The sequence below is a fragment of the Periplaneta americana genome, chromosome 10, assembly GCF_040183065.1.
Source record: "Periplaneta americana isolate PAMFEO1 chromosome 10, P.americana_PAMFEO1_priV1, whole genome shotgun sequence".
NCBI classification, from domain to species: domain Eukaryota; kingdom Metazoa; phylum Arthropoda; class Insecta; order Blattodea; family Blattidae; genus Periplaneta; species Periplaneta americana.
This window is the reverse complement of record NC_091126.1, coordinates 91,288,159-91,314,261: the sequence shown is the minus strand read 5'-3', so window position 1 is coordinate 91,314,261 and position 26,103 is coordinate 91,288,159. Positions and strand designations below refer to the sequence as shown.

Genomic DNA, 26,103 nt, shown 5'->3' with positions numbered 1-26,103 from the left:
TGTAACGATTCTTCTCACATGGAGCTGGAGTTCAAGGTCGAGTTGCCAGATTAAGTTATCGGTATTGTACTTGGCTTCAGAATGGAGAATTGGCGAGATATATTAAACTACTATACATGTTCCAGAGTTTCTGGATTTTTGCATTATATCGTAGATATACACTTCCGTGATGTCGAACACTGTTCATGTTGCGAGAGAAATAAATGAGTATCGTATATTTCAAGCTCTATGTTCGGTTGAAGTTTGTCGAGCGTGCCTGCTTGGAAGACTTGGGTCTATCCAGCTTGCTCGGACCTGCCCCTTCAAGCTCGCTGGCCTCTCCTACCCTCCCCTCCCCTCCCATCCCTTCATATTTTCAACTGCGTATGGATTTTAAAACAAATCTTGTGAAGTTTTATTTAGATGTAAATATAGGTGATTTTATCATTATCATTAAACATCCACAGAAATATACTAACATAGGCTATAGGTAAATCAAATTTTGTTTTAAAAATGTGACAGTTTTTACTACACAAATTACCGACAGAAAGTAGCTATAATTACATTCTTCACATAATATTTAAGTAAATTACAGTTACTCGGTAACAATAGATGTGTGACTATACGAATGATGAAAGTATTGAACACATAATATAAAATAAATTGTATAAGTCCATATAAAATAAACGATTTAATTTCCATGCTACACATCATTATAACTTAACCAAACTGTTAATACATAAATAAAATATATTATTTTATTTCATTTCCATCTTGCACTTAATAAACTTAGAGTAGGCCTACTCTACCTGTTAATAAATAAAAAAATATATAATTTTCATACTATACATAATTACAAATTATACTATCCACTGTGTTAATAATTGAAATAATATCCACCCTGTTAGACATGTTTTCATTTTCATAATTTTATACATAATTACAACACACTATCCAACCTGTTAAATACAATAAATTAGCTATTTTATTTTTATACTACACATTATCGTCGTGTATGACAGACATTATGTTCGGTTCATTTTGTCGAGTACGGCGAAGTTCAATATTTGCCTATGTTCTCTTTACAGGAGGAGTCTATCATGTTTGTTCGCCAATATTATGAAAATATTTGCTGTCCTCTTCCATCCCTTCATGCTTTAAACTATCGTCGTGCATTACAGGCGCTATGTTCTGTTCAAGTTTGTCAAGTATGGTGAAGTTCGACTTTCGCCGATATTCGCTCTGTCGTATTTTTTCCACCTCGTTTTAAAAAATATCGCTGTCCTCCACTTCCACCCCTTAATGTTTTAACCGCTTAAGGATTTTAGCACAGATATTGCGATTAGTTTGTCATATGAAATAAGACGAAGTACGAACATTGCAGGACAATATTTCATATGAAGTAAGACGAAGTTTTTAATGTCTTGGTTTCCTCTCTCATATTTGAACATTGCACAATACTAGTCTGTACTATGAACATATGTATTTTTTTAATATATTTTATTTGATTTATTTATATGTATATTTTTGTGAAAAATGTTAAATGTTATGTTTAATTTAACGACGCTCGCAACTGCCGAAGTTATATCAGCGTCGCCGGTCTGCCAGAATTTTGTCCCGCAGGAGTTCTTTTACATGCTAGTAAATCTACTGACATGAGCCTGTCGCAATTAAGCACACTTAAATTCCATCGACCTGGCCCGGGATCGAACCCGCAACCTCGGGCATAGAAGGCCAGCGCTATACCAATGCGCCAACCAGGCCGACTACATTTATTTTATTTTTGTGATATATGTCTGACGTCCTTATGCAGCTAAAATATAAAGGCACAGGGAGGGGAGGAACTAAGGAGAAAGGCACTGAACAAATGTAAGGAAGGGGAAAAATTGAACAAACGCAAAGGGACCTACGATTCTACAGAACCGAACATAAGGCCTCTGACCGGTTTTCAACAGACTCGGTTATTTTAGTTTACATGCTTCATTTCCGGGTACTGTTGGATGTCTAAGGAGTAGGGCGAAATTCGTAGTATCTTGATATCCCCCTCTCACGTTCCATCATTACACGACACTAAAATAAATGTCATTAGAGATCATAAATTATTGCAACAAGGGGGAAAATCTATTCCACCGCCTTCATTTTTTATTGTCCATATTTGCATTTCTGTTCTCTGAAAGCCGAAATCTACTGGACCAATTCTAAAAATGTCCATGTAACCTCCCCACAGAGAGAGGTTCAACACATTCAACTTTCAGAGACTGTCACACAAGTGTGCTACTTTTATCAGAAAATTTGTTTCCACGAAGCGTTCGACATATTAAAATTTTTTTCCTCTTCAATGCAAGTGTACATTTCCTGCTGTAATTGAAACATACGGGCTAACACATTGCTACGAGACACCCATAGAGAGATACATTATTCGGGCTCCATATCTGCACACGACTTTTTGGAAAACCTTGCTTTTACTAGTCGAGTTTTTATAAAGCTTACCATATTCACCACACATTCTAAGACCAGATTCAGTGGAGGAGTCAGATACTTTGATGCGAGTATTTTCCATTAAATGACGTAATATGGCCACAGTGCATCCGGAGAGTTGCTTGGAATAAGCGCCAGCAATCCTCCAGAGCACCCGGACATAATGACCACAATCCGTACAGACACCAACGCACTTTGTACACTGTTAATTATTTTCAAAATAACAATTCTTGAGCACTGATACTTCTACAAAAGAGAAGGTTTTCCACAGTCATTGCCATATAAGAACCGTACATAAGAAATCAAATGTCCATCCTTACTACTGTCCGTGACCTTATCCAGCTGCAGCCCAATTTCCTTACCGTTTGCTTTTGCAATTAATTGAACATGAGATTCTGGTAATGTTAGGTTGCGCGTTTGCGGCTCAAGTTCTGGTGTTCCATCCAGGCAGCCCGAGTTCGATACCCGGCCAGGTCGTGATGGAATTTGTGGTGGACAAAGCATATTTTGTAGGGAGTTTTTTCTCAGTGTAAACTCACGTCTCCATCTATTACTCCACCAACACTCCACCTCCCCCTTATTTGAACTATTATCTGCAATACTAATAGGCTGAGGTGAAGTCTTCGGGGAAGCCAGTATGTTGTATGTAGGGCTGAAGAAAGTATTGGTTATAGGCTACGCTGCATCGTACGTAGAGCTCTATGTTTACAAAATGATTGTGTGCACACTCGACTAGTTACGGTAGCGGCTGCCTGTACAGTCAGCTCCGTATGAACACGTAATAGAATTTAAATTTACAGGATCACTTGTGTTTCAAATTGATTAACTCGGAACAAATATTAAATTTACAAAAATATCATTATTATTAATTAAGGTGAAAACATTTTTCCCATGTTCTGAATCCAGTCGTCTTATTATCTGTTCTTTGTTGGATTTTTGTTTCGGCATTCTTATACAACCTCACGTCACTTAAACAGGTCTACTATTGAGGAGTGTCGAATGTTCACTCTATCCGCTCCTTACAGACAGTAGAGATACCCAGCAACGGAACGCATTTTGTAAACAATGTATATAGAAATTATTTACTACCCTGGTACCAATAGTTTTCTTCAAACATAGTTATAAGAGATCTCCGCTATGTGCTTCACAGCTGAATTACGGAAACATTGCAATACGATTCCATAGATAACGTTTGCGCTTGCATCTTGTGAAGGATGAGTTGTCGAAGGAATTGTGAGTTTGTGAAGATTTGTTGTTCATAAGCCAATTTTGGGTTCTCTGTGGAGATCATAAACCAAGTCTTCATTGCTCTAAAGTGAGCAAATTTGAATATCTCATTGCTCTAATTTAAGAAAATTTGAATTTTCAATTTCCGATTTAAAGTGTTCCCAAGAACGTCGGCCAATGCCGTGTAATTCTTTGAAATAAACGCAATAACATCTGATGCAGTCGATTATGACCGGTAAGATGGGCACCGAGAACTAAGCCTGATTTCTGTCATGTTTGGGATGTACGTAGTCACATATAAGCATCCACGACCATTTTTAATGGGCGACTCACCGATCCTCCTGCTCGAGTGGTTCATCTCAATCATATGGTCATCTAACCTTGTACCCTTGTAAAATGTCATGAATCGATTGCGAGCTATTTTTAAGTTCCTAATATAGGAAAGGATCTGCATCCCTCCCTGTTCGGGGTTGGCATGAAGATTCAGCAAAGATGGGTTGGCTTCTTTTGGGTTGGTGTTGTGATTGCTGGAGGCTTCTGTTGGTCTTGTCGGAAAACCACACTGGGCGAAGCGAGGGGAGAACCCACTGCGCCTGGCGCTGCTATTGCTATTCCGTGAACAGCTCTTGCTGCCTAGCATCTCGCTAGAACCTTTGCTGCCGCGACCAATCAATCGTACTGAAGTCCCCTCCGCTTTTCCACCTACGCCTGTTTTCGCCAAATCTCTGCTTGCCCCGTGTGGAGTCCCTAACTTGTAGAATCCCAGATTTGGTGGTGTGTGCGCTGCTACAAAGGACAGAAGTTTCTTGCTCCGCTTAATGGTTCCTGTGCAAGCTCAGTTACGCCTTGTAGATCGCTTGCTTGTTCTAGCACCAGTAGCAGTTGCTCCACTGCGGAGAGCGCCTGCTGAGTACAAAGTTCTCAATCGTCACCCTAATCAGTCAACTCGGGCTTAGGATGTGTTGAATACATCGACTATGACTTCACTATCTTGGTTTTAGTCATGCTGGTGTTCGTCTTATTCATCTTCCAGACGGGAATACTTTGCAACTGCAGGTCATTCTGGATGTCTTATTATGACAAATAAAATACAACTCTCCTCGTTAGGAAGCGTAGGGATTTCTTTTATTGAGGCGCAACAGATTGTACGCTAATAAATTTTCTTCTGCTAAGAGGCTTGCAAAAATTTGCACAATATTTCAGTTAGCAAATAGTTTTGAGAACCGTTTGGCTGCCGTAGGAAGTGCTGCTAGGTTACTGGAGAAAAACTCTATGCTGTATACCGTCGTCCTATCATTACAACCGCGAATCTTAAAAGAGTCCTTCGGAATGTAAGCATAGCCTTTAGAAGTGTGTTGAACAGTATTAAGGTCATATGACAAGAATAAACGGGTAAGGCATGTGAACACGTATGGGTGAATGCAGAAATGCATATAGAGTGTTAGTTGGAAGATGTGATGGAAAAAGGCCTTTGGGGAGGCCGAGACATAGATAGGACATTATTAAAATGAATTTGAAGGAGATGGGATGTGATGCTAGGGTCTGGATTAATCTTACTCAGGATAGGGAACGATAGCGGGTTTATGTGATGGCGACAAGGAACCTCCGAGTTTTTTAGACGTAAGGGGAAAATTGAAAGAAATTAGCCAGAAAACCCTGCCTTCGGGCAGTCACTTTAGAAACACTACCAGTGAATATGTGAAGGTTCTGAAATCGCCATGATTAATTTTTTATTTTCCTTTCATATGCAGTATTACTTTTTGACGAATTGCATTTAATCTCTGAAAGCTATTAATATTGTTTTGCCTTTCAGTTTAATATTATAATTCGTACTTACATTATTTAGCTCCTAGGCCAAAAATTCTACTTCATATGTATTTTAAGCCTGTTAAACGCAAATTAATTTTTATGTGAATTTTATCGTCCGTAAAAATCCACTACTGTGGACGAAGGTATCTTACATCTTACAAGTGTAATTTTATTATTGATTCACTTGACGTATCTGCTAACTGAACCAATGCTATTTTTGTGCTACAGGTGCTGAGTGATCCCTGAACGCGGGTACGTAAGCAGTCACCATGATTGATCCTAGTTCTTCTGAGGAGGAGAGTGAGGAGGAACAGCAGGAGGACCAGCAGCACCATCACACGCACCACCATACAGAACCCAGCAGCGGCAGCCTCGAGGTGCCGGGGAGTCTCCCCAGCCTGCCGAGGTACGATTCCAAACACTTTAATTTTGAAGATTAGCATGTTGTTTCAGTCAGAATATACCTGATGCGCTGACATTCTAACAGCAATACAACAGTGTGCGGCATATACAACTTACCGGGATTATAACCGTTCGTAACGTACATTTTTAGTGGGGAGATCCGACAGCTCTCTCGCACAGGAGAAAAATAAATCGGCGGTGAATGGTGGTGATTTATGCCTATAGTCCAATACAAATAATGCACCGGCAAGATATATTAATAAAACGTTATGTTGATCTGACCTTTTATCAAAGAATGTGTTGAAAATGATATTCGCATTTTTGGATGCAAGACTTACATCTGTATAGAAAACTCCAAAACACCTTCTCCAACTCTTTTTATTTTCACTCAGTATTCATCAGGTTTCACTCTGCAGCTCTTCAAGAGTGTGTGGATTGTTCACATACACTTTCTGTTTTAAATTTTCCCACAGATAAATGTCACAAACATTTAAAACCTAGACACGAACTGGATTAGCCTAATTACGTGATCATCAAATGCTTCTTCTAATGCTTCTAACTATATAGTGGATATATGTACAGCAGTAGCGTTATTCTACTGCGAGTAAGCATATTGTTTTAATCTGAAGTAACCGTTACAAACAAGAAAGGCCGCACACTATCTCATATTTAACCTTGCGAATCAACTGTGTCGTACGGCTTCGAAGCTGGGTACCTGGTTCAAATGAAGTGCACTGAAACATGGAGGCATGAGATAGTTACTCTGCCTGCCATTAAAATTCACTTCAATTAAATCCCCAAGGTAAAAAAAAATGTCGTAAAAGAAATCGGGGCCATTGACATTGTGCAGTAATGCCACACCACACATCCACTGTCTGATCGTGAAGAGGGATTTGATGCACTAAATGAGCATTTTCATTGTTCAGTACCTTGTATTCTTAGAATGCACATAACCGCTTAAATGGAACCAAGCTTCATCCGTGATTGAGATGGTTAAACAGTACCGTCAAGAACAGATTGCAACATCCACTCACAAAAATTCACGAGAATAGCTGGGTCCCCTTGCTATAGTCGATGAACCACTGCCACTCTATAAGGATAAAAGTACAGCATTTTAAATCTTCTTAAAGGGAAACACAACACATATATAGAAATTGAATCAATCATACATTCCAATGGTGATATTAATTACGAGACATTTAGTGAAAACGCAGCCCCCTTCGGTTCAGAAATACGCTCATAAACCAAAAAAACCGCAGCGGTCATGACGTCATTGAGCCTCCCTGCTACTTAATAGAACCCGGATTTTTATGTAATATTAAATTGAGAAATATGTACATAAATACGTAGTAAAATATAGTGTAATAAGTAAGTAAATATGTAATATTAAATAAATATGTAATTAATTGGTAATTACCAGCTTCGGCCTAGGGACACAGAGTAACCAGTATGAGGTTTAGAGTACACGGAGTATAAATGACGTCATAACCCGTGTGCAGTCACCCGACTGCAACAGCACAGGTGGGTCCGTAATGTTCATTACCGTTGTGTGTATTGCTGCTTGGCTGCGGTACGTGTAACAGGCTTCGGCGTAGGGACACCTGGTTGAAGGTTACAACTCACGTTAATACTTTAATAGTAGACATTTATTGTCTACACTAGGAATGTACTGTATACACTGCATCTGTACAGGGTGAAATATATTTTGTGCCGTAATATGACGGACTGTTTACATGTTGAGACACGAAGTAATGGCGCGCTCCATCTCCCACTCCACTCGACCAACAAACACTATTATCTGTGCGTTCTGAACATCATGCGTTTCTGTGCACAGGACCGTGTGTGTAAATACATACAAATCCTGGCCCAACAATTAATATAAATGGAAAATATTACTTAATTTCACTCACCAGTCATCCTCCTTATAATATTTATTGTTCCCATTTCTTCAAAATGTGCTCCAGAATAGTGTTATTTCCGATTATTAAACACAGTTCGATATTTTAAACACTGCACAAATTTCACTTTCATAGTTTTCATAACATTTTCTGAATATTTGAAATGTTGTTCTTAATACACCTATAATGTTGTACAAGCTGCTGTAACTTTATATACATACATACATACATACATACATACATACATACATACATACATACATACATAAACAAAACAACAAATCAGTTTCTTTATAAACTATTAAAGATATTAAGAAAGAGTAACACACACACACATTGTTTATTTCGTGGCACAATGCACTACAAGATACTTTTCCCTATTTTCTGGTGTAAATGAGAGACGTTTGTCAGATAAAATGATTTTGTATGAAGAAAATGACCTCTTGACATCGCAAGACGTCACAGGACTGTACTTCAATAGGACCATTTTTCCTGGAGATATGCCCTCTGGAGATTGTACCTCCCCACCATTCAGGATCTTGCATACAGTGAGGAAAGTAGAGTAGCCGGGGTTTCTATCAATTACTGCCTGGAACTTTCGAGAAACGTTGATTCCAACTTATCCTTTTACAGTAGACAGTTTTTGTTTCACATCTTCCATAATATGTATGGATTCCTGCAGGGAAAGTTCTGAAGATTTCAATTTTATAATCTTCTCTGGAAGCCAGCCAAAATTGCTTGTAATATAAGCAAGTGAGCACTCCATTTTAGGTTCCCTGAAAGCAGCTTGAGCTTCACGCACTGAAAGAGCAGACTGTGACGAGAACATTTCAACTGCAGACTTTATGGATTCAAAATGTTCAGTGTAGAAGTTCACGGCTCGTATCCAAGTACCCCACCTCTTAAGTACTGGCTCTGGAGGCAGAGGCACATCAGACAATTGCTGTTTGTAGCACTGAACTCTTTGAGGAGCTTTTTTGTGGATGAAATAAGTTTATTAACTTCAGGGTAGTTGGTTCTTATTTCTTCGGCCACACGTTGCTGAGCATGAGCGAGACATGTGAAGTGTATTAGGTTGGGACAGAACACTTTGAGCGCACTCGCAGCTTTCAACATATATGCTGCAGCATCGGAGAACAAAACTAGCACTTTTTCTTCTTGGACTACATTGGGCCACAATACCTTCAAACCATCGTTAACGAATCTGGCTACTGTATAATGATCGTATGTTTAGGATTGGTTAGGACTTCAGGGTATAATTTTCCCACAATGAGATTGACTATATAGCGACTCATTAAGTCCGTCGTCTCATCAACAGCGATCCATATGCACGAACCTCCTATTTCGCTTTTTATTTTTTTTTCACAGTTTCTTAGTAGCAGACATCAAGGTAGTTCTTCCGGAGTGTAGACTCGTCTAGAATTTATCGTTGACAGTATTTCTCCAAGAAAGAGCGATATTCTGATACTTGTAGTTTCTACCACGATATATCTGCAGTTACCATCACATTAAACATGTATTTTTTTTTTTCGAAGCAGTAGGCTCATGCTGCATTTGCGTCAGTAGGATTTGCTTTCTAGAAGAATGACACAGTTCCTTTGATGTAACGCACTTCGTATATGTTGTTCCAGTTGCGACTTCATAGAACAGCGTATCTTTTTCTCACATACTTGGCCTACGAGTACTACAATTTCATGGTCGGTCGTTAACCCCTCGTCCATCGTAACCCATGCTTTTAATTTTTCTGCTAGTGAAGATGCTATTGGTGTCATTATAGAATTACCTTCATTTGAAGCAGAAGTTAAGACTAAGCAATCTCTGATCTACAATGCACAACAGACATCTTCTCAGAGAAATCTAAATGAAGTAATTATTTCAGAACACAAATGCAGTCTTCCCAATGCTCAAACAAGGTGGCGCACCGGTATAATTGCGTCGCTATCATCGGCGACATTCAGCGAGCAAAAAGACCTACAGGCATTTTAAGTTCTCCTCTCCATCACATTGTTATCCAATGGTCAACGTTTAATTATGTAAAAATTTAAATTATGGTTAATTTAACGACGCTAGCAACTGCAGAGGTTATATCAGCGTCGCCGGTGTGCCGGAATTTTGTCCAACAGGAATTATTTTACATTCCAGTAAATCCACTAACATGAGCCTGTCGCATTTAACCCTTCAGTACTCGCGTGGATTACAATAGTAATCCACTGATATTTAATCCTGTATTACGTCACCGCCTTCAGCACTGCGTAGCTGAGCGTCAATGCAATTTCTCGTCACAGTCTAAGTGAGGCATTACTGGTGTTTAGACGTATTTGTCGCAACGCTTTGGAAAGTTATACGGAGTTTTATCAAGTTATACGCAGTTTTTCCGAGTGGATTACCATTGTAATCCACGCGAGTACTGACGTCAGTTTCTTGCTCAGGTAAGTGAAATAGTTTTTATATGGTTATGAGTGATGCAATGCAGGAACTTTATGAAAAAAGTGTGTGATATCGTTCCATCCTCTTTGTAGTTGGCTCCAATGGGTACGGAAAATACAAGCAATATTTGCAAGTGGCTAGATGAAGATCTGGATGTTGGCATTGAAAATGAAAGTGATGATGAAAGCAACAAAGAAGATCTTTTGAATGAAGTTCACGATTCTAATTCAGAACAAGACAATGAGGAGGAGGATGATGATTATGGTGATGGTGATGGTGATGAAAGACTAATGTCTATAAATGATGGAAACTGCTATACGGGAAGAGACAACACTACAATTTGGCAGGAAGAACCAGTATCTCTACGAGGGAGAAGAAGAGCACAAAATATAGTGATTCATTTACCGGGCCCTAAAAGAGCTGCAAAAAATGCGCGGACACACACAGAGTGTTTTGACTGCTTTATTGATCAGACAATAATCAATGTAATAGTAAGGTGTACTAATATTTATATTGAAAAAGTGAAGCGTAATTACGGACGTGACAGAGATTGAAAATTAACAAATGACGTTGAAATTCGAGCACTCTTAGGTATTTTGTATCTTGCCGGTGCTTTGAAATCGGGAAGACTGAACGTAAGAGAACTATGGGATAAAAATGGAACAGGTATAGAGTCAATTTACCTGACTATGACCTACAATAGATTCCAATTTTTGTTACGATGTCTACGCTTTGATAACATTCATGACAGGCAGGAAAGGAAAGAAATTGATAAACTGGCTGCTGTACGTGAAGTGTTCGAGTTATTTGTTCAGAATTCACAAAGGTGCTACATTCCAAGCGAATATGTAACTATAGACGAGCAGTTGGTTGCATTCAGAGGACGATGTCCCATGAAATTGTATATACCTACTAAACCAGCAAAATATGGGATCAAAATTTTTGCTATGGTGGATGTGAAAACATATTACACTCATAACTTGGAAATTTATGCTGGTATTCAACCAGATGGTCCATTTCACCAAAGTAACAGTGCACATGCAGTGGTGAAGAGGCTGGTTCATCCCATCAAAGGAACAGGAAGAAATGTGACCACCGATAACTGGTTCACGAGCATACCTCTGTGTTTAGATCTTCTAGAAAATGACAAAATTACACTTGTAGGAACCTTGAAAAAAAACAAAAGAGAAATCCCTCCTCATTTCACAACTACTCAAGACAGGGAAGTTAACAGTACATTGTTTGGATTCAATGAAAACTGCACAATTATTTCGTATGTACCAAAGAAAAACAAAACAGTGTTAGCATTATCAACCATGCATTATGATACGGCAATGGATGAGGAAACAGGAGGAAGCCAGAAACCTGAAATAATATCTTTCTATAATAGAACTAAATGTGCTGTGGATGTCCTGGACCAGTTATGCTCAGCCTATGATGTAAGCAGAAATTCACGCCGCTGGCCTCTGACTATTTTCTTTGACTTACTAAACATTGCAGGTGTCAATGCTCTTGTTGTTTATTCTGCAAACAAACAAAAAATTCTACGGAAAAACTTCCTAAAAACCCTTGCTCTGGACCTAATGAAGCCACTAATTTCCGAGCGTATCACCCAACAGACAATTCCAAGAGAAATAAAGAGAAGAGGAGAGCAACTGTTAGGCATTCCACAAACAGGTCAAGAAGAAGGAACACGGCCAGAAGGTATTGGTAGGTGCTACATGTGTGGTAGAACAAGAAACAAGAGCACAAGACAATCTTGTTCCCAGTGCTTGAAGAGAATTTGTCCTACTCATTCAGATGTAATTTGTTTGAACTGTGTAGAAGAAATGCATAGGCCTACTCAGATAATTGAATCAGATGTAGATTAGACTCACGTGTGTAAAGTGTGAAATGCAAACATAAACATGAAAGTGCATCAATATCCTTCGTACAATACACAAAAACATCTGTAAAATATTGCAAGTGAAGTGAGAATGATTGTTACATCCCTGAATTTTTTCATTGCTACACCCCTGAGTGAGGTATTCGGTTATCAAATATGACGTAAGTAAGGTCAGCAGTAGTGAACTTGCGTTTCCCGTGGGAGAGATTAAGAGAGATCAAGAGTTCAGATGACCTTCAAACATCGAGTGAGCAACAATGCTAGATAACCTACATAATTATGATGATAGTGAACTAACTCATAACTATGATGCAACAATAAATTATGACTCAAAGACACGACCAGTGTTGAAATATTATGCAAACATGTCACTTGAATGCAATTTGTGTGCTATCCATTTCATTATTAATATTTATATTTAATACGTTCCGTTATGCGTACCATATCTATTCTTATTACTGTAATAACTGAAAACAATATATTTCTTAACATTTAAATCTAATTCCAATGTTTAAACCTTGTCTGTAAACAAAAACAAATGTGGATTACCATTGTAATCCAGGTGAGTACTGGCGTTACGGAATTTAACGCGAGTAACGAAGGGTTAAACACACTTAAATGCCATCGACTTCAGCCGGGATCGAACCCGCAACCTCGAGCACAGAAGGCCAGCGCTATACCAACTACGCTACTGAGGGCGACTTAATTATGTATGTTACTGAAATTTCATTTCATCTCAACTGGCGCCCACGATAACGACGCAATTGCGACATACCAACAATGAACAGACACAGGGAGTGACTGACCTCAAAGGCCTCGAAATAGCGAAGTGGAGATCATGTTTCTTAAATTGCAAGGCACGATCATTATATCACTCGGATACTTTGGCAAAGCTTAGCGACAATAATATCAGTTAATGTCAACTAACACGTGCCAGCTATGTAATATCAACAACCTTCACTTTATTTCAATACTAAAGGGAGAAAAAGTAGGTATTTATGAATTTATAGAAAGAAAGAAAAAAAGAAAAAAAAACTGACCATAAAATGACAAAATAATTACTTTTATGTAATATTGTACGAAATATTTAATATACACTGAAATATGTAAAAATGTTTCAAATGAAACTTTAATACCGCAATCTCCATGCTTCAATTCGTGGACATTTTCTGTTTCTGTGTATCTATATATAAAGAAATAGAATATGTAATTAAGTTACATAAAAATCCGGGCTCTTTATTAATGACTGTGATGCAGGTGATTGTTGTCATGACACGTGAGACAAATTAAAATTATGGCTTTGCGTGGCATCTAACCTAATCAGTTTGAACCTGAGAAAGACAGTTCTAATACTGATAAGAGTGAAAATGATTTTCAAATCATAGTAACAGATAGGACAGGTAAAAAAACTCCTGGTGTAAATGTTCACACTGAAATGAAATGAATTCCGTTGCGGAGTGTATTTGTTGTGTGAAAGCAGATAAAGTGAGAACTTTGAAGAGCGATGCTTCTTTTTGCGTAACTTCCTTTACTAAGTTAATTTTGGATAAAGAATTTAGAAATGTCTTATCGGGAATGATACTGGATAAGCATCAGAGTATCCTTCGAGCCATGCTTCCTTTGCTTTCTCTTCTTCGGTAAGTGAATCGTGTTCACAGTACATAATTTCTCTTTCTTTCATCCACTCGTCTTCGTTTTCGGTATGGTATAGCAGTGGCGTGAATTTATCAATCGGTAAGGAATCATTTCCATTACACGACTCAGCTGTTAACCGTAAGTGATTTATTAATGCTATTCTTACATCCTTGAATTTCAGAGTACTTTTTCTCCACTCGACATATGCCATATGCAGTGAGGTTAGTTGAGGACGCTCGGGTTTTCTTTTTCGGAGCCGGCCCGGCTATTATTGTGTTGGTTAGCGAGGAACACACGCGCGTCTCCGACACTTTTAGGCCTAAAATCCTACTGTTAACAGTGCTTAAAAGTTACAGTACTTACCAAGCTCACATTCGTCGCTCAAAATGTCCTCCATTTACTGTAACATACATTTGACATCTTTTTATGAAATTTGCTGTCACTCTCGCAAGATTTTTTAGGGGTATGTTCCAATATTTCACCAATCTCTTCCGACAGAACACGGCGTTCTCTTTTCGGTTTTTCATCGTTTAACGAACCTGTCCGTATGAACTTCTTATAAAGTCTTTTTATTGTACTGCAACTGGAACAGGTGTCTCTAGAAACTGAAATTTGCGTCTTTTCGTCGCACAAGATTTTCGTTTCCGTATGTATGTATTGTATAGATAAGTACGTTCATGCAATGAATAAGTCATTACAACAGTAGCCTAAACGGAACACATTAAACTTAACTTAAACTTTTAAGATTATAACTTCCACCGCCAACTTACAACACAACTATAGTCTATACAAAACTAGAAAGGTATTGACAGTTCAGCGGCTTCAAGGCGTCACCATGGTAACCGCTCAAACCAGCCAACCACAGTCTATGGCGACAGGTCGGCGTTGCCGACTCTTTCATAGCGAGCATGTGGTAGCCAGCTGTTTTGTTCGGAAGAGTTTAATCTTCGGTACTGTGTCACAGAAATTGTTGGTTCTGCTGTGGCTATTGTTTTCGTACGTATTCTGGTGGCATGTGTAGGCCTATTTATATTACCGACTACGTTAAAAAAAGATGTAAATTTCTCTATGAGAAGCGGAATATTCCACAGCAGTGTTTCTTCTCTGAGCACTACCGTAAAGAATTTAGGTTTCATATCTCCAGTGGTCGTACAAAAGGGCTTAAGTCATTACTTTTTGTGATATAAGATTTCCTTCATTAAATCCGTTTCCTAAAAAACATCCATTTAGCTATATGATTGCGCAGGGATTAAATTATTATCCACCTTGTAGGATCGTCAGAAATGGGATCACTATTACTTTCGCCCTATTTAATTAAGTCATCGGTATAATATGAAATACGCCTAATTGATTTTGCATCATTATTACTGATACTAATATCTCAAACGCCTGGCTCAGATAAACTACACGTCCCACTATTTTCTGTATTGTTCGCTACATTATGACACTCGGATTTATGTAGCCCGACACTTTTCCACGAAATATTACAGTAGCGTGCAAATTAATCCGAACACGACATATTTTTACATTTTCTGTCATTGTTGGCCTCACAGCTGCTCATACCGCTTTAATTGACATCTGTAGTACGTGTAATTCCATTGTTGAAGGTCTGTCATTATTTTTTTATAATATGCGAGATTTTGCCTGTCGTTTTGTACTTATAAGCATTTCAGTTGTGTTGAAGACTTAATACTGCAATCCTGTGTACATTCTGTCGTCTTCACAAATGGATACAACTCCACGAAAACGGTCTAAAATTATAACATTAGCAGAGCATTCGTCTATGACACAGAGGTAAATTGCTGCAGAATGTCACATCGGTTTGGCTAGTGTTAATTTGATCATAAAACGATACAGGGAGACTGGATCCATCACACCCCAGAAAAAAGGAAACTGTGGCCGGAAAAGGAAGACTTCACCTGCAGATGATCGTTTAATTGTCAGGAAAAGTAAATTAAATCCTAGACTAACTGCTGTCGACTTACTGTAACCCGCGAGTTAATGGCTACCACTGGGGCGAATATTCACGTCACAACAGTGCGTTGTAGGCTTTTGAAAGCTGGACGAAGGGCTCGTAAACCTATTAAGAAGTAACTGCTAACACCTGTTATGTGCAAAAAACGCTTAATTTGGGCAAAATTACATCAAAACTGGACAGTGAATGACTGGAAGAAAGTACTTTTTCCGATGAGTCTCATTTCGAGGTCCACGGCCACCATGTTTCTTACATACGGAAAGGATCCGAAAAAGTAAGAGCAGGTCATCTCCAACAAGCACCCAAATACCCCCCTAAAGTAATGTTTTGGGGTTGTTTTACACATGAAGGGCCTGGAGCATTAATACCTATCAAGGGAATGATGAATTCTGACAAATACATTCACTTATTGGAAACCAGAATCGTACCCCAGCTGCAAAAATCATTTCCAGATGGCAGAGGTGTGTTCCAACAAGACCTGGCACCATGCCATACGTCTCGAAATACTACAGAATTCTTCAACAAGAAGAATATTCAGGTACTCCCCTGGCCAGGCAACTCACCCGACATTAACCCCATTGAGAACTTGTGGTCAATTTGCAAAAGAAGAATGCAAAAAATGGATTGTTCTACAAAGGAGAAGATGATTTCTGCCCTCATTGGTGTATGGTTTCGCGATGAAGAAATGAAGAATATTTGTGGGAAATTAGTGGAATCCATGCCAAATCGTCTCAGAGCTGATATTAGGAACAAGGGAGGCCACATAGATTACTGAGGTATGTCTTAGATCCTTTTTTTTTTATCCCGTTTGAGTGTTTTTGCATAAGTAATTACGTTGTTCGGATTAATTTGCACGCTACTGTATTAGCTAATGTAAGGTAGTCCATGGAATTAAAAACTGCATCTTTCCTTTGTAACTTCAGTAATTTATAGCATGAAATCTTTATTGTGGTTTATAGGTACTACATATCGTTTGCATACTGTAACATATTCATATTCACTTTTTTATTACTTTTATAATTATTATTATTATTATTATTATTATTATTATTATTATTATTATTATTATTATATTTGTCTAGGAAAAAAATGTGATACAAATTTACGAGTTTGTGTCAGCTGCTCGATTCCGACACAGAAGGCAGGAGCGCATTCAGTCACAACGCACAACTTCACAAAGTCGCTCCTTTCCCACGTGTGAGAGAGAGAACTGTCTATAACTTTCTAGTTTTGTATAGACTGCAAAGCGAAATTGTAGTCTCACTCATTGCTTGCGCGAGCCGAGAATGCGGACGCACTATTCCCGGTGATCATGCCATCTCTTGGAGGGGAACGGCTCCTGTAAAACCTGAGCGTTCCCAACTAACCTCGCTGTATCATAGGCGTGTTCTATACTACGGTACTGAGTCCTGATTAAACTTCTGACACCTCGGTGCCTGTCTGTGAGAATAGTATGCAACGAGCATATAATGAAGGTAATTAAGAAGTGAGTATGGATATTTATGAAACGAGCGCAAGCGAGTTTCATAATTTTCATACGAGCTTCTTAATTACCATTATAGGCGAGTTTCATACGACTTTTTATGCTCGACCATATTTCTAACTTGATATTATTAATTTTATTGTATCTGACCTGGAGCAATGTTCCGTATGTTGTGAGATGTGCGCAGACGCGAAAGTATTGATTTTTTCCGAGGAACAGATGTCCACATTGACCTTGCTAGGCCATAAGAACCTACAGAGATAGCATTAAAATTAAATTAGACATTGAAAAACGAGATGACAAATTGAATTTATTTGAATATTATTTACAATTAACGCTAATTATTATAGTAACAGAACATAACCTTCTGCGACAGTATTGGATTTCCAGCTTCCGTGACTTTTCGCTAATTCTCTTTCGATTGTATATCCGAGAATAATCGATACTTGCAGTTTTATAACGATAGAAAGCTGATCTGTCATTGGCTGAACAGTTGTAACCTGAGTCGTCATTGGCTGAAAGACCTGACCTTTAATGAGTAGGTGTACTTTAATGACATACATTAAAGGTCTGCTACCAGGTGTATAATTACTACTTTTCGGCATGGTCGAGCATAAATATCTTTATAGGACAGTTTTCTTTCTTCATAAACCCGTTTAGTAATTTTTCACATATAGGTCTCTCTAACCAACACAGAACTGCACGCATTGTATTCTTCACCTGACATAATTAGGAACATTAATTCCAGACGTTTGAGATGGGCAGGGCATGTAGCACGTGTGGGCGAATCCAGAAATGCATATAGAGTGTTAATTGGGAGGCCGGAGGGAAAAAGACCTTTAGGGAGACCGAGACGTAGATGGAAAGATAATATTAAAATGGATTTGAGGGAGGTGGGACATGATGATAGAGAATGGATTAATCTTGCTCAGGATAGGGACCAATGGCGGGCTTATGTGAGGGCGGCAATGAACCTCCGGGTTCCTTAAAAGCCAGTAAGTAAGTAAGGTCTCTCTAACTCGCCCTTTATCATACCCTTTTGCACTAGATGAAAGTCCACTACAGCATCTGTACGCAAATCAATGGCAGAGTATGTCATATACTTGGCAGAATACCCGGATGAGTCGTAGTGTCCAACCTCTGTTAGCCAGATATAATTCTCGGAATTCTCGATACATTCCATTTTTCTTTTCTATCATTTTCCCACAATGCTTTCATTACTGGAGCAGCAAACTTATTACAATCTGATCAAATGCTGTTCTAGAAATCATTGCCATGCTAATAGACCTACAGAGAAATCGAAATGGCGTAAAAAGAATACCAAAAAGCAGCAATATAGACGCAACGAACATAATTATTTCCTTCCGGTTGTTTGTGCTTCATGGGCTGAGATGTCCAAGCATAAATATATTGCAATTTTAATTTTCTGCTTGCATAAATACAAATCTCGAACAGTAGGCCTAGTACCAGACTAATTCAAGCCACGATAAAATAATCATACAATCCCATATTTTTATTTCTCACATCGTAATTGTCACCACTAAAGTCACAGCCACTCATTTCTTCATTACTTGGTACATATAAATCTTCATCTGAATTCGTCTCGCTTGTGTCTGAATCACTCTCAGGCACAGAGGATAGAAATTCTGCGTAATAGCACAGTCTCGTGTATGCAGCTTGGGATGATTTTTTGCATTTCTCGCGATAGTTGCTAGCCGCTTGGAGCACTGTGAGTACTAGGAACAATAGACTGTGCTACTGCCATCGTGATCTAATATAGGCCGTAAGGAAGACCATGTGACTCGCTTAACCCGATCACGAAGGGTGGCGTTTCAACCATACAAATTAGTTGGAATGCATAAAGAGTACCATGTATTTCTCTAAAATGTAGTGTAATTGCATTAATAAAATTTAAAACAATGATTATGAGACACTTCAGAAACAATTCACTTGCGAGTTCAGGTGTAATATTATTTTTGGTGTGAAAATTATGTTGTTCGTATGTGTAATACCTACCTTTATTTCGATTAAATATTGCAAAATTCTTGTACATTCATTTATGCACGATTCAATGAGTTTCAGTTGCACCGCACGGATATTTAGATATGTTGAAATTATAGGTTATGTTTACTGTACCAGTTGCCATTTTCTGTCTAATTTTAGTGGTCTCCAATGCCCTGCCATTACATATGTATGTTATGTCCTATGGAAATTAGAGGTTATGTTTACCATATTTAATTTATATTCCTATATTCGCAATTATACATTATAATTAAGCATAATGTCATGTATGATACCCCGCACATTCAATTTGTCTGTATTTTAATACTACAATTGAGTACTGAATTATTGTATTTATCTACTACCTAAGACACGAAGTAACACAATCGTACGTACACTAATTTCATAGGAGTGGTATGGTAAATTTTCTGCCTACAATTAAGAAAGGTAGATGTGCTAAATTAAAATCATAATATAAATTCTTTTTTTATTAAACCTCAAAATTGCTTCCATTCTAAACTTAAAATATTGATGCGAACAGATTATGTTAACATGTAAAATCCTTTCACATTAAAATAACACAGTTTTGTAATTATTTCTGCAACATATTATGCAAGAAAAAGTAAACGGAACTTATGGACACATTACACTAAATAAAACTTAGCAATGATACGCAATGAAGTTATAATATAATATTTCATTGAGCTCCATACACTGAAATAGAAAACCCGAGCATACATTACGGCGGTCAAGATCGAAAAGGCATTGACTGTGCCGTATTTCGCATTGTTGTGAAAAGTTATGTAAACTGTGAAATGTTCGTTATCGGTTGTAGTAACTGTAAATGGCTAAAATACAAAAATTGAATAGTAATATGGGACAAGGAAACGTTTGTAGTACTATAAATTCTAAGAAAAATAGGTCAGAGTTTTCCTTCTTCCGAAAGACCCAGGAAAGTGAGTTTATAAAACACAACATATACTTTATGAAAATAATATATAAACTTTATGTATTTCATATTTCAATAGTGGAAGGAAGGTGTTAATTTTTTTTTTCAAAAGAACACTATATCGAAAGTACAATACATTTTATCATCTGCTAGGGAAAGGGTCTGTGACGAGGCGATAGTAGCGATCCTAGTGTTTAGCAACTACATATGGATGCACATTTATTAAGTATTGTGCTTTGTGACTGTATATACTAGACTGTGGTAATAGCGAAACACTTTAAAACCCATTTCACACTGTATTTCTTCATGATGTTGGGAAGCTTCGACACACGCAGCAGAGGGTTCCTCTCTTCTGTAGTTTCTTCTCCGTTATCTAAACTCTTTTGGACTAACTCCATTCTCTGCTTTATTTTATATTTCTCAGATCGCATCTGTTCTGTCGTTGACGGCCTACCACAGCGATTTGAAGGATTGTCGCTAATACTTGGTTTGAAATTTGTGATCTTCAAATTTCACACTCTGTAGGGCTTTAGTGTGGGACTGTACAGTTTATCGTCTTTCATCAACTTAATTTTTAATATTTGGGGCTGGTCAGAGTCATTTTTAGTGAAATATGACGAACATAATCTACAGGATGTATCAAAAGGTCAGGTCAAGCCTTAAGGAGGAGATTCAGGACCTTATTTGCAACAATTTTTTTAATTGGGTTATTTTACGACGCTGTATCAACATCTCAGGTTATTTAGCGTCTGAGTGAAATGAAGGTGATAATGGCGGTGAAATGAATCCGGGGTCCAGCACCGAAAGTTACCCAGCATTTGCTCGTATTGGGTTGAGGGAAAACCCCGGAAAAAACCTCAACCAAGTAACTTGCCCCGACCGGGATTCGAACCCGGGCCACCTGGTTTCGCAGCCAGACGCGCTGACCGTTACTCCACAGGTGTGGACATTTGCAACAAAAAGCCTAATACATTTTTTTCAATATTCATCCCCGTTTCCGAGTTATACAAATATCACGTACCGTATCTATTCCCATTTGATTCCACACCTAATGGACCTGTCTGCTTGAAAGAAGATAGGCTAATTGTCAGTTGTCTAGAGCAAATATTCAGAATTCCCCCCTCTTGCACGAACACACGCTTCAGCACGCTGTCTGACCCCTCGCTGCACATTATCCAAACCGTGCTGGTGTATCTCCATTGCAGCCGTGTTAATCTTTGCAAAGAGCCCTTCCCTGCTTGCTGTCTCCGTTTGGTACACTTTCTCCTTCATGCAGACCTAGAGAAAGAAGTCCAATGGTGTTAGGTCTGGGGACTGGGCTGACCAGGCAACTATTGTATCAACTAGACGGTGCTCTAGCACATTTCAGATTTCCAGTGCGCCAGTGGTTAGATCACCATTTTCGAGATAGATGGATCGGAACGGGTAGTTCCATTGCCTGGCCAGCCCGGTTCCCAGACCTAACACCATTGGACTTCTTTCTCTGGGGCTGCATGAAGGAGAAAGTGTACCAAACGAAGATGGCAAGCAGGGAAGAGCTCGTTGCAAAGATTAACACGGCTGCAATGGAGATACACCAGCACGGATTGGATAATGTGCAGCGAGAGGTCAGACGGCGTGTGTTCGTGCGAGAGGGGGACATTTTGAGCATCTGCTCTAGACAACTAGCAATTAGCCTACCTTCTCTCAAGCAGACAGGTCCATTAGGTGTGGAATCAAATGGGGATAGATACGGTACGTGATATTCGTGTAACTCGCAAACGGGGATGAATATTGTAAAAGTGTACTAGGATTTTTTATTGCAAATAAAGTCGTGAATCACATCCTTAAGGCTTGACCTGACCTTTTGATACATTCTGTATATCCAAGTCCAGGATTAAAAGTTTTCCTTTTGCAGTATTTTACTGCAGTCTCTAAACCGTGTCGGTGAGGAATTACGATTAGGAAATAATTATATGAAGAAATATTCCCAGCTTTTGTTATCAGGGTTGTTGGTATTATTATAACAACCAAAAGCACTAAAAAGGCTTATTAAATTAATAATAATTGTTCTGAATGAAGTTAGACTCACAGTGACAAAAACATTCTAAATTGCTACACTCGAGCACGTACATATGCTTTAAAGCCGTAACGACAGATCTGGACTATCGGCTCAATGATGTCACTCAAACATTTTTACAGATTATCACAAGAGAACGCGGTGGAAGGAGAAAGAAATTGAGTCATTGTTGAATATGTATAATCGGAAACTTCCATTTAGTAATAAGTTGTTATTTTGTGTTGTGTTCGCCTTTAGTGCTGATCTTTGTGACTTGTCACATTCTTGTGCTAATCGACGTGAAGATTTCCCAGGATTTAGCTTCAGGGCGGGAAACAGCCACTCTCAGAGGGTTTAGGAACTCCAGCTACAGTTGCTGTTGTACGTAGATACTTATACTGACTGCTCTGTTTACAGTACGAGTTTCCCACCCCTGTTCTTACCTGATATCTGCAAGTATCCCTGTCTGTAGGCTACTGTTCTTCAGTATTTCTTGTCTTAAACAACGTTTCCTGCCAATTTCTAAACATTTCAGTTACGCACTGTGTTGAAGGGAATGTAGTTTCTGGGAATCGATGTAGAAATTTGCTTGCAAATATTATTGTAAGATTTCTTCTTAACAAATAGGATTCAACAATGAATATTCGTTCTTCGACGCTAGGACTCAACAATGAATATTCGTTGTTCGAAACTGTATAGTACCATTCTGATGCAACGTGCGTGCGTTCAATAAGAAGTTATAGAAATAACACCTAGGGATTCACCGCCGCTGCGCGGCAATTCGTTTTCTTCTCGTGAGGTAGCGGTCGGAGAATGAGTTCAAGCGAGTGCTGAGTGAATATTCCAAATAGCATTAGATAGTTGCCTTTGTAGGATACTCAAATAGGGCTGTAAGCTGGTTATGTGTATAATAATAATAATAATAATAATAATAATAATAATAATAATAATAATAATAATAATAAAATAATAATAATAATAATAATATTGGTGTGAATGGTAATTTGAGTGTATGTGTAAGATATCAAATAGGTATCTAACTAGAAGTTCCATTTGTGTGGAAGGAGCTTGTTTACTTCTCTTAAACAATCACAGCCATATTCTATCAATAATATTAGTGTTTTTTGGCTTCTTTCTTTTTAATGGATTTTGTATCACATAGTTCCCACACTTAAAACGCGTTCTGAGAACCTTTGCTAAACTTTACTTGAACACTGAGGCGTTCCTGCCTACAGAAATCCTTTGTATAAACTCGTTTAACTTCTAAATCTTTACGAATGAAAATATTAAATGGCCTCTTTAAGGACAAATTTCCATGCTCGGGATGACAATCGAACCCAGGATCTCATGATTTGTGGTCTGCCAGACCACAAATCCATATGTTACAGAATCTGCTTAATATATCGCCATTTTAATGGCATTGATGGATAACATCACCTGTTGTTTATGCAGCTAGCAGAGTCTTTGTGTATCTAAGGTTCTATTCTACGAATGCTACTAGGAAAACTACCTTATTCTACACTGCTATTTCGTATTCTATAGTATACCTTTTTTTTTAAGTGGCCGAGTTTGGAACTAAAGCGCTATGGAGTACCACGCTGCCAGGTCAAGGAAGCTAGCATTTGACGTTAGATGGCTGACGTTAAAACATTAACCCATTAATGCCCAGATAAAAAAAGAAATTCATAATCATATAATTTTATAATATTATAATTGTTACACCTTACTGAGTACAAACACACAAAAATTAGCATTTTTTCTCTTCTGGTATAGTAGATATGATCTGTATGATATAACATACGCTGGACAGTTACAGTATCAGTTTCATACAAATACTTAATAGGCCCCTACAATGTAAGAAAGGAATTTTGAACTAATATTTGAACAATATATCCATGTTTAATCACTTTAATTATTATTTTAGATACTTCAACATTTTTTTCGGCTTTCTTTTTTTTATATGATATTTTAGAAATCAATTATCAAGATGAAGATCAACATTACATTTGACGCAACAAAATTTAGCACATTTCCCACGGTAAGCACATCTGCGCCGAGTGCTTTACCAGACAACTAGGTGATCAAGTCTATAATAACGTATTTCATTGAGAACTTGGTTTCTCTCTTTAGGTGTTACAGTCTTAGAAATGCCCATTAGTAGTGTTGCAAGCAATGACTTTACAATTTGTCTTGTGAATTCCAGCAAAGATATTGCCTTCTGATATTGTCTGTACAGCATCCACAAGTTGACTACTGATCCGTTGATATAAAATCTGATAAGTGGCCAGTACCATTTCTTGGACCATAGTCGAAGTCAATTTGCCAAACATGTCCACACTACCTATACACGCATTATACATTTTTATAACTTTCGGTTGTTGAACAATGATTTTTCTCTTATCCTTATTTCTCCACCGTGAGCATGAGCCTAAAGAAACTACATCTAGTGTTGCTGCATTTGTTGCTATACTGACCTGAGCACTGTCATTCCATCGTCAGATTACTAGATGTGTCTTTGATGGCATGGCAAGTACCTCTAATGGATTTTTTTTTCCTTTGGAGGTGCCTTTTCAATTCCATTAGCTGTTATAATTCCAAAGCACGTGATATTTACTGCTGAAAATTTTTACAATAACCCAAAGAAAGTGAAATAATTGTCTATAAACAGTTTACTATCATCAGGTAGCAATCCAACACAAAGCATCTATGTAATAGCATTTCCTAGAGTCATCCCTGGTGCTCGTTCGACTCTTCCTGTATACGGTTCGAACTCTATAAGGTACCCTGCAGGCGTCGTCAAGCACGAAGGCTTATACCCAAATCTGATTGTTTTTCATCGTATGAATTGCTTGATACTATGATGACAAAAATGTGGTTCCATTGCTTCGTCAACTGAATATGAATTTGGAACAATGTCAACCATGTTCCGGAAAATTTCATTTAGACGATTGAAGAGTGGCCTAAGTTTGTATATTTTATCATTCTTGTCAATTGTGTTATTGTGATTGAAATGAAGGAAATGATGAACTATTTCAAATTTGTTTCTGGTCATACAGTTTGCAACTAGAATGTTATGGCTATCAGGACGAATCTCCCAGTACATTCTTCGCGAAGGCAATTAGAGATATCCAGACAAAAGCAAAATGCCAAGGTATTGATACATGTCTTCCATAGATCCTATCATATATGGATAATCTTTCACTACGGCATATTTTACAGTTTATCGAATTGTGTGAGTAATAAACAACAGTAAGCTAAATGCCATCACTGTCTCGAGTTGCCTACTCACTCACCCTGCGCGGAAGGGATAATACGTCAGTATTCCGTAGTATACACCTTTCACCTCTTTTCAGGTGTTGGAGTTAAAACTCCACTTTTGAACACATCTGCTCTAGGCTTATAGTTTGTAAGTTTTTTGCTGTCCATTTCATACATGTTCCAAGAAGAATTCATCTAACAGAATATACAGAAAATGATATCGTTACTGCTCAGCGTATGATATATCATACCATACTTAGAAATTGAAATTGCTGTGCTTCTATACAAATATACATGTACACCAAATGACCTGAATTATTCACGAATACCTAACAAGTAATATTAGCACTAGTTTCATAATTCATTATATAATTTATATTGAAAATAAGTACTTTTATTCCAATCAATGTTTTCTTCTCTTTAAGATCCAAACTCGAAACCTCATACCAACAGGAGAAATGATCACAGAGCATTCAACAATGCCTGAATCTTAAACCACATCCATGTACTGCCTACATGATAAAAATGGTTAACTTGAAGTCAAAGGGAAATGAATGAAAAAATATTTTTCACCCCGTATTTTTAATCATACGCTGGGCATTAATGGGTTAATTGAAAATTGACGCGAAGGTAAAAACAATACAAAAATCTACAAAGAA

At 38.0% G+C, this 26,103-nt stretch overlaps 1 protein-coding gene across 13 annotated transcripts in view; it reads left to right on the top strand.

The window, feature by feature from the left end:
• The window catches only part of Cadps (calcium-dependent secretion activator 1), a 942,652-nt gene that overhangs the window by 434,092 nt on the left and 482,457 nt on the right, over positions 1-26,103 (top strand). For all 13 annotated transcript variants that reach the window (XM_069837911.1, XM_069837913.1, XM_069837916.1 and 10 more), the window contains exon 2: positions 5,722-5,899. In XM_069837911.1, coding sequence (XP_069694012.1) covers positions 5,763-5,899 — 137 coding nt within the window. In that variant the 5' untranslated portion in view covers positions 5,722-5,762. The remainder of the gene's footprint in view (positions 1-5,721; positions 5,900-26,103) is intronic.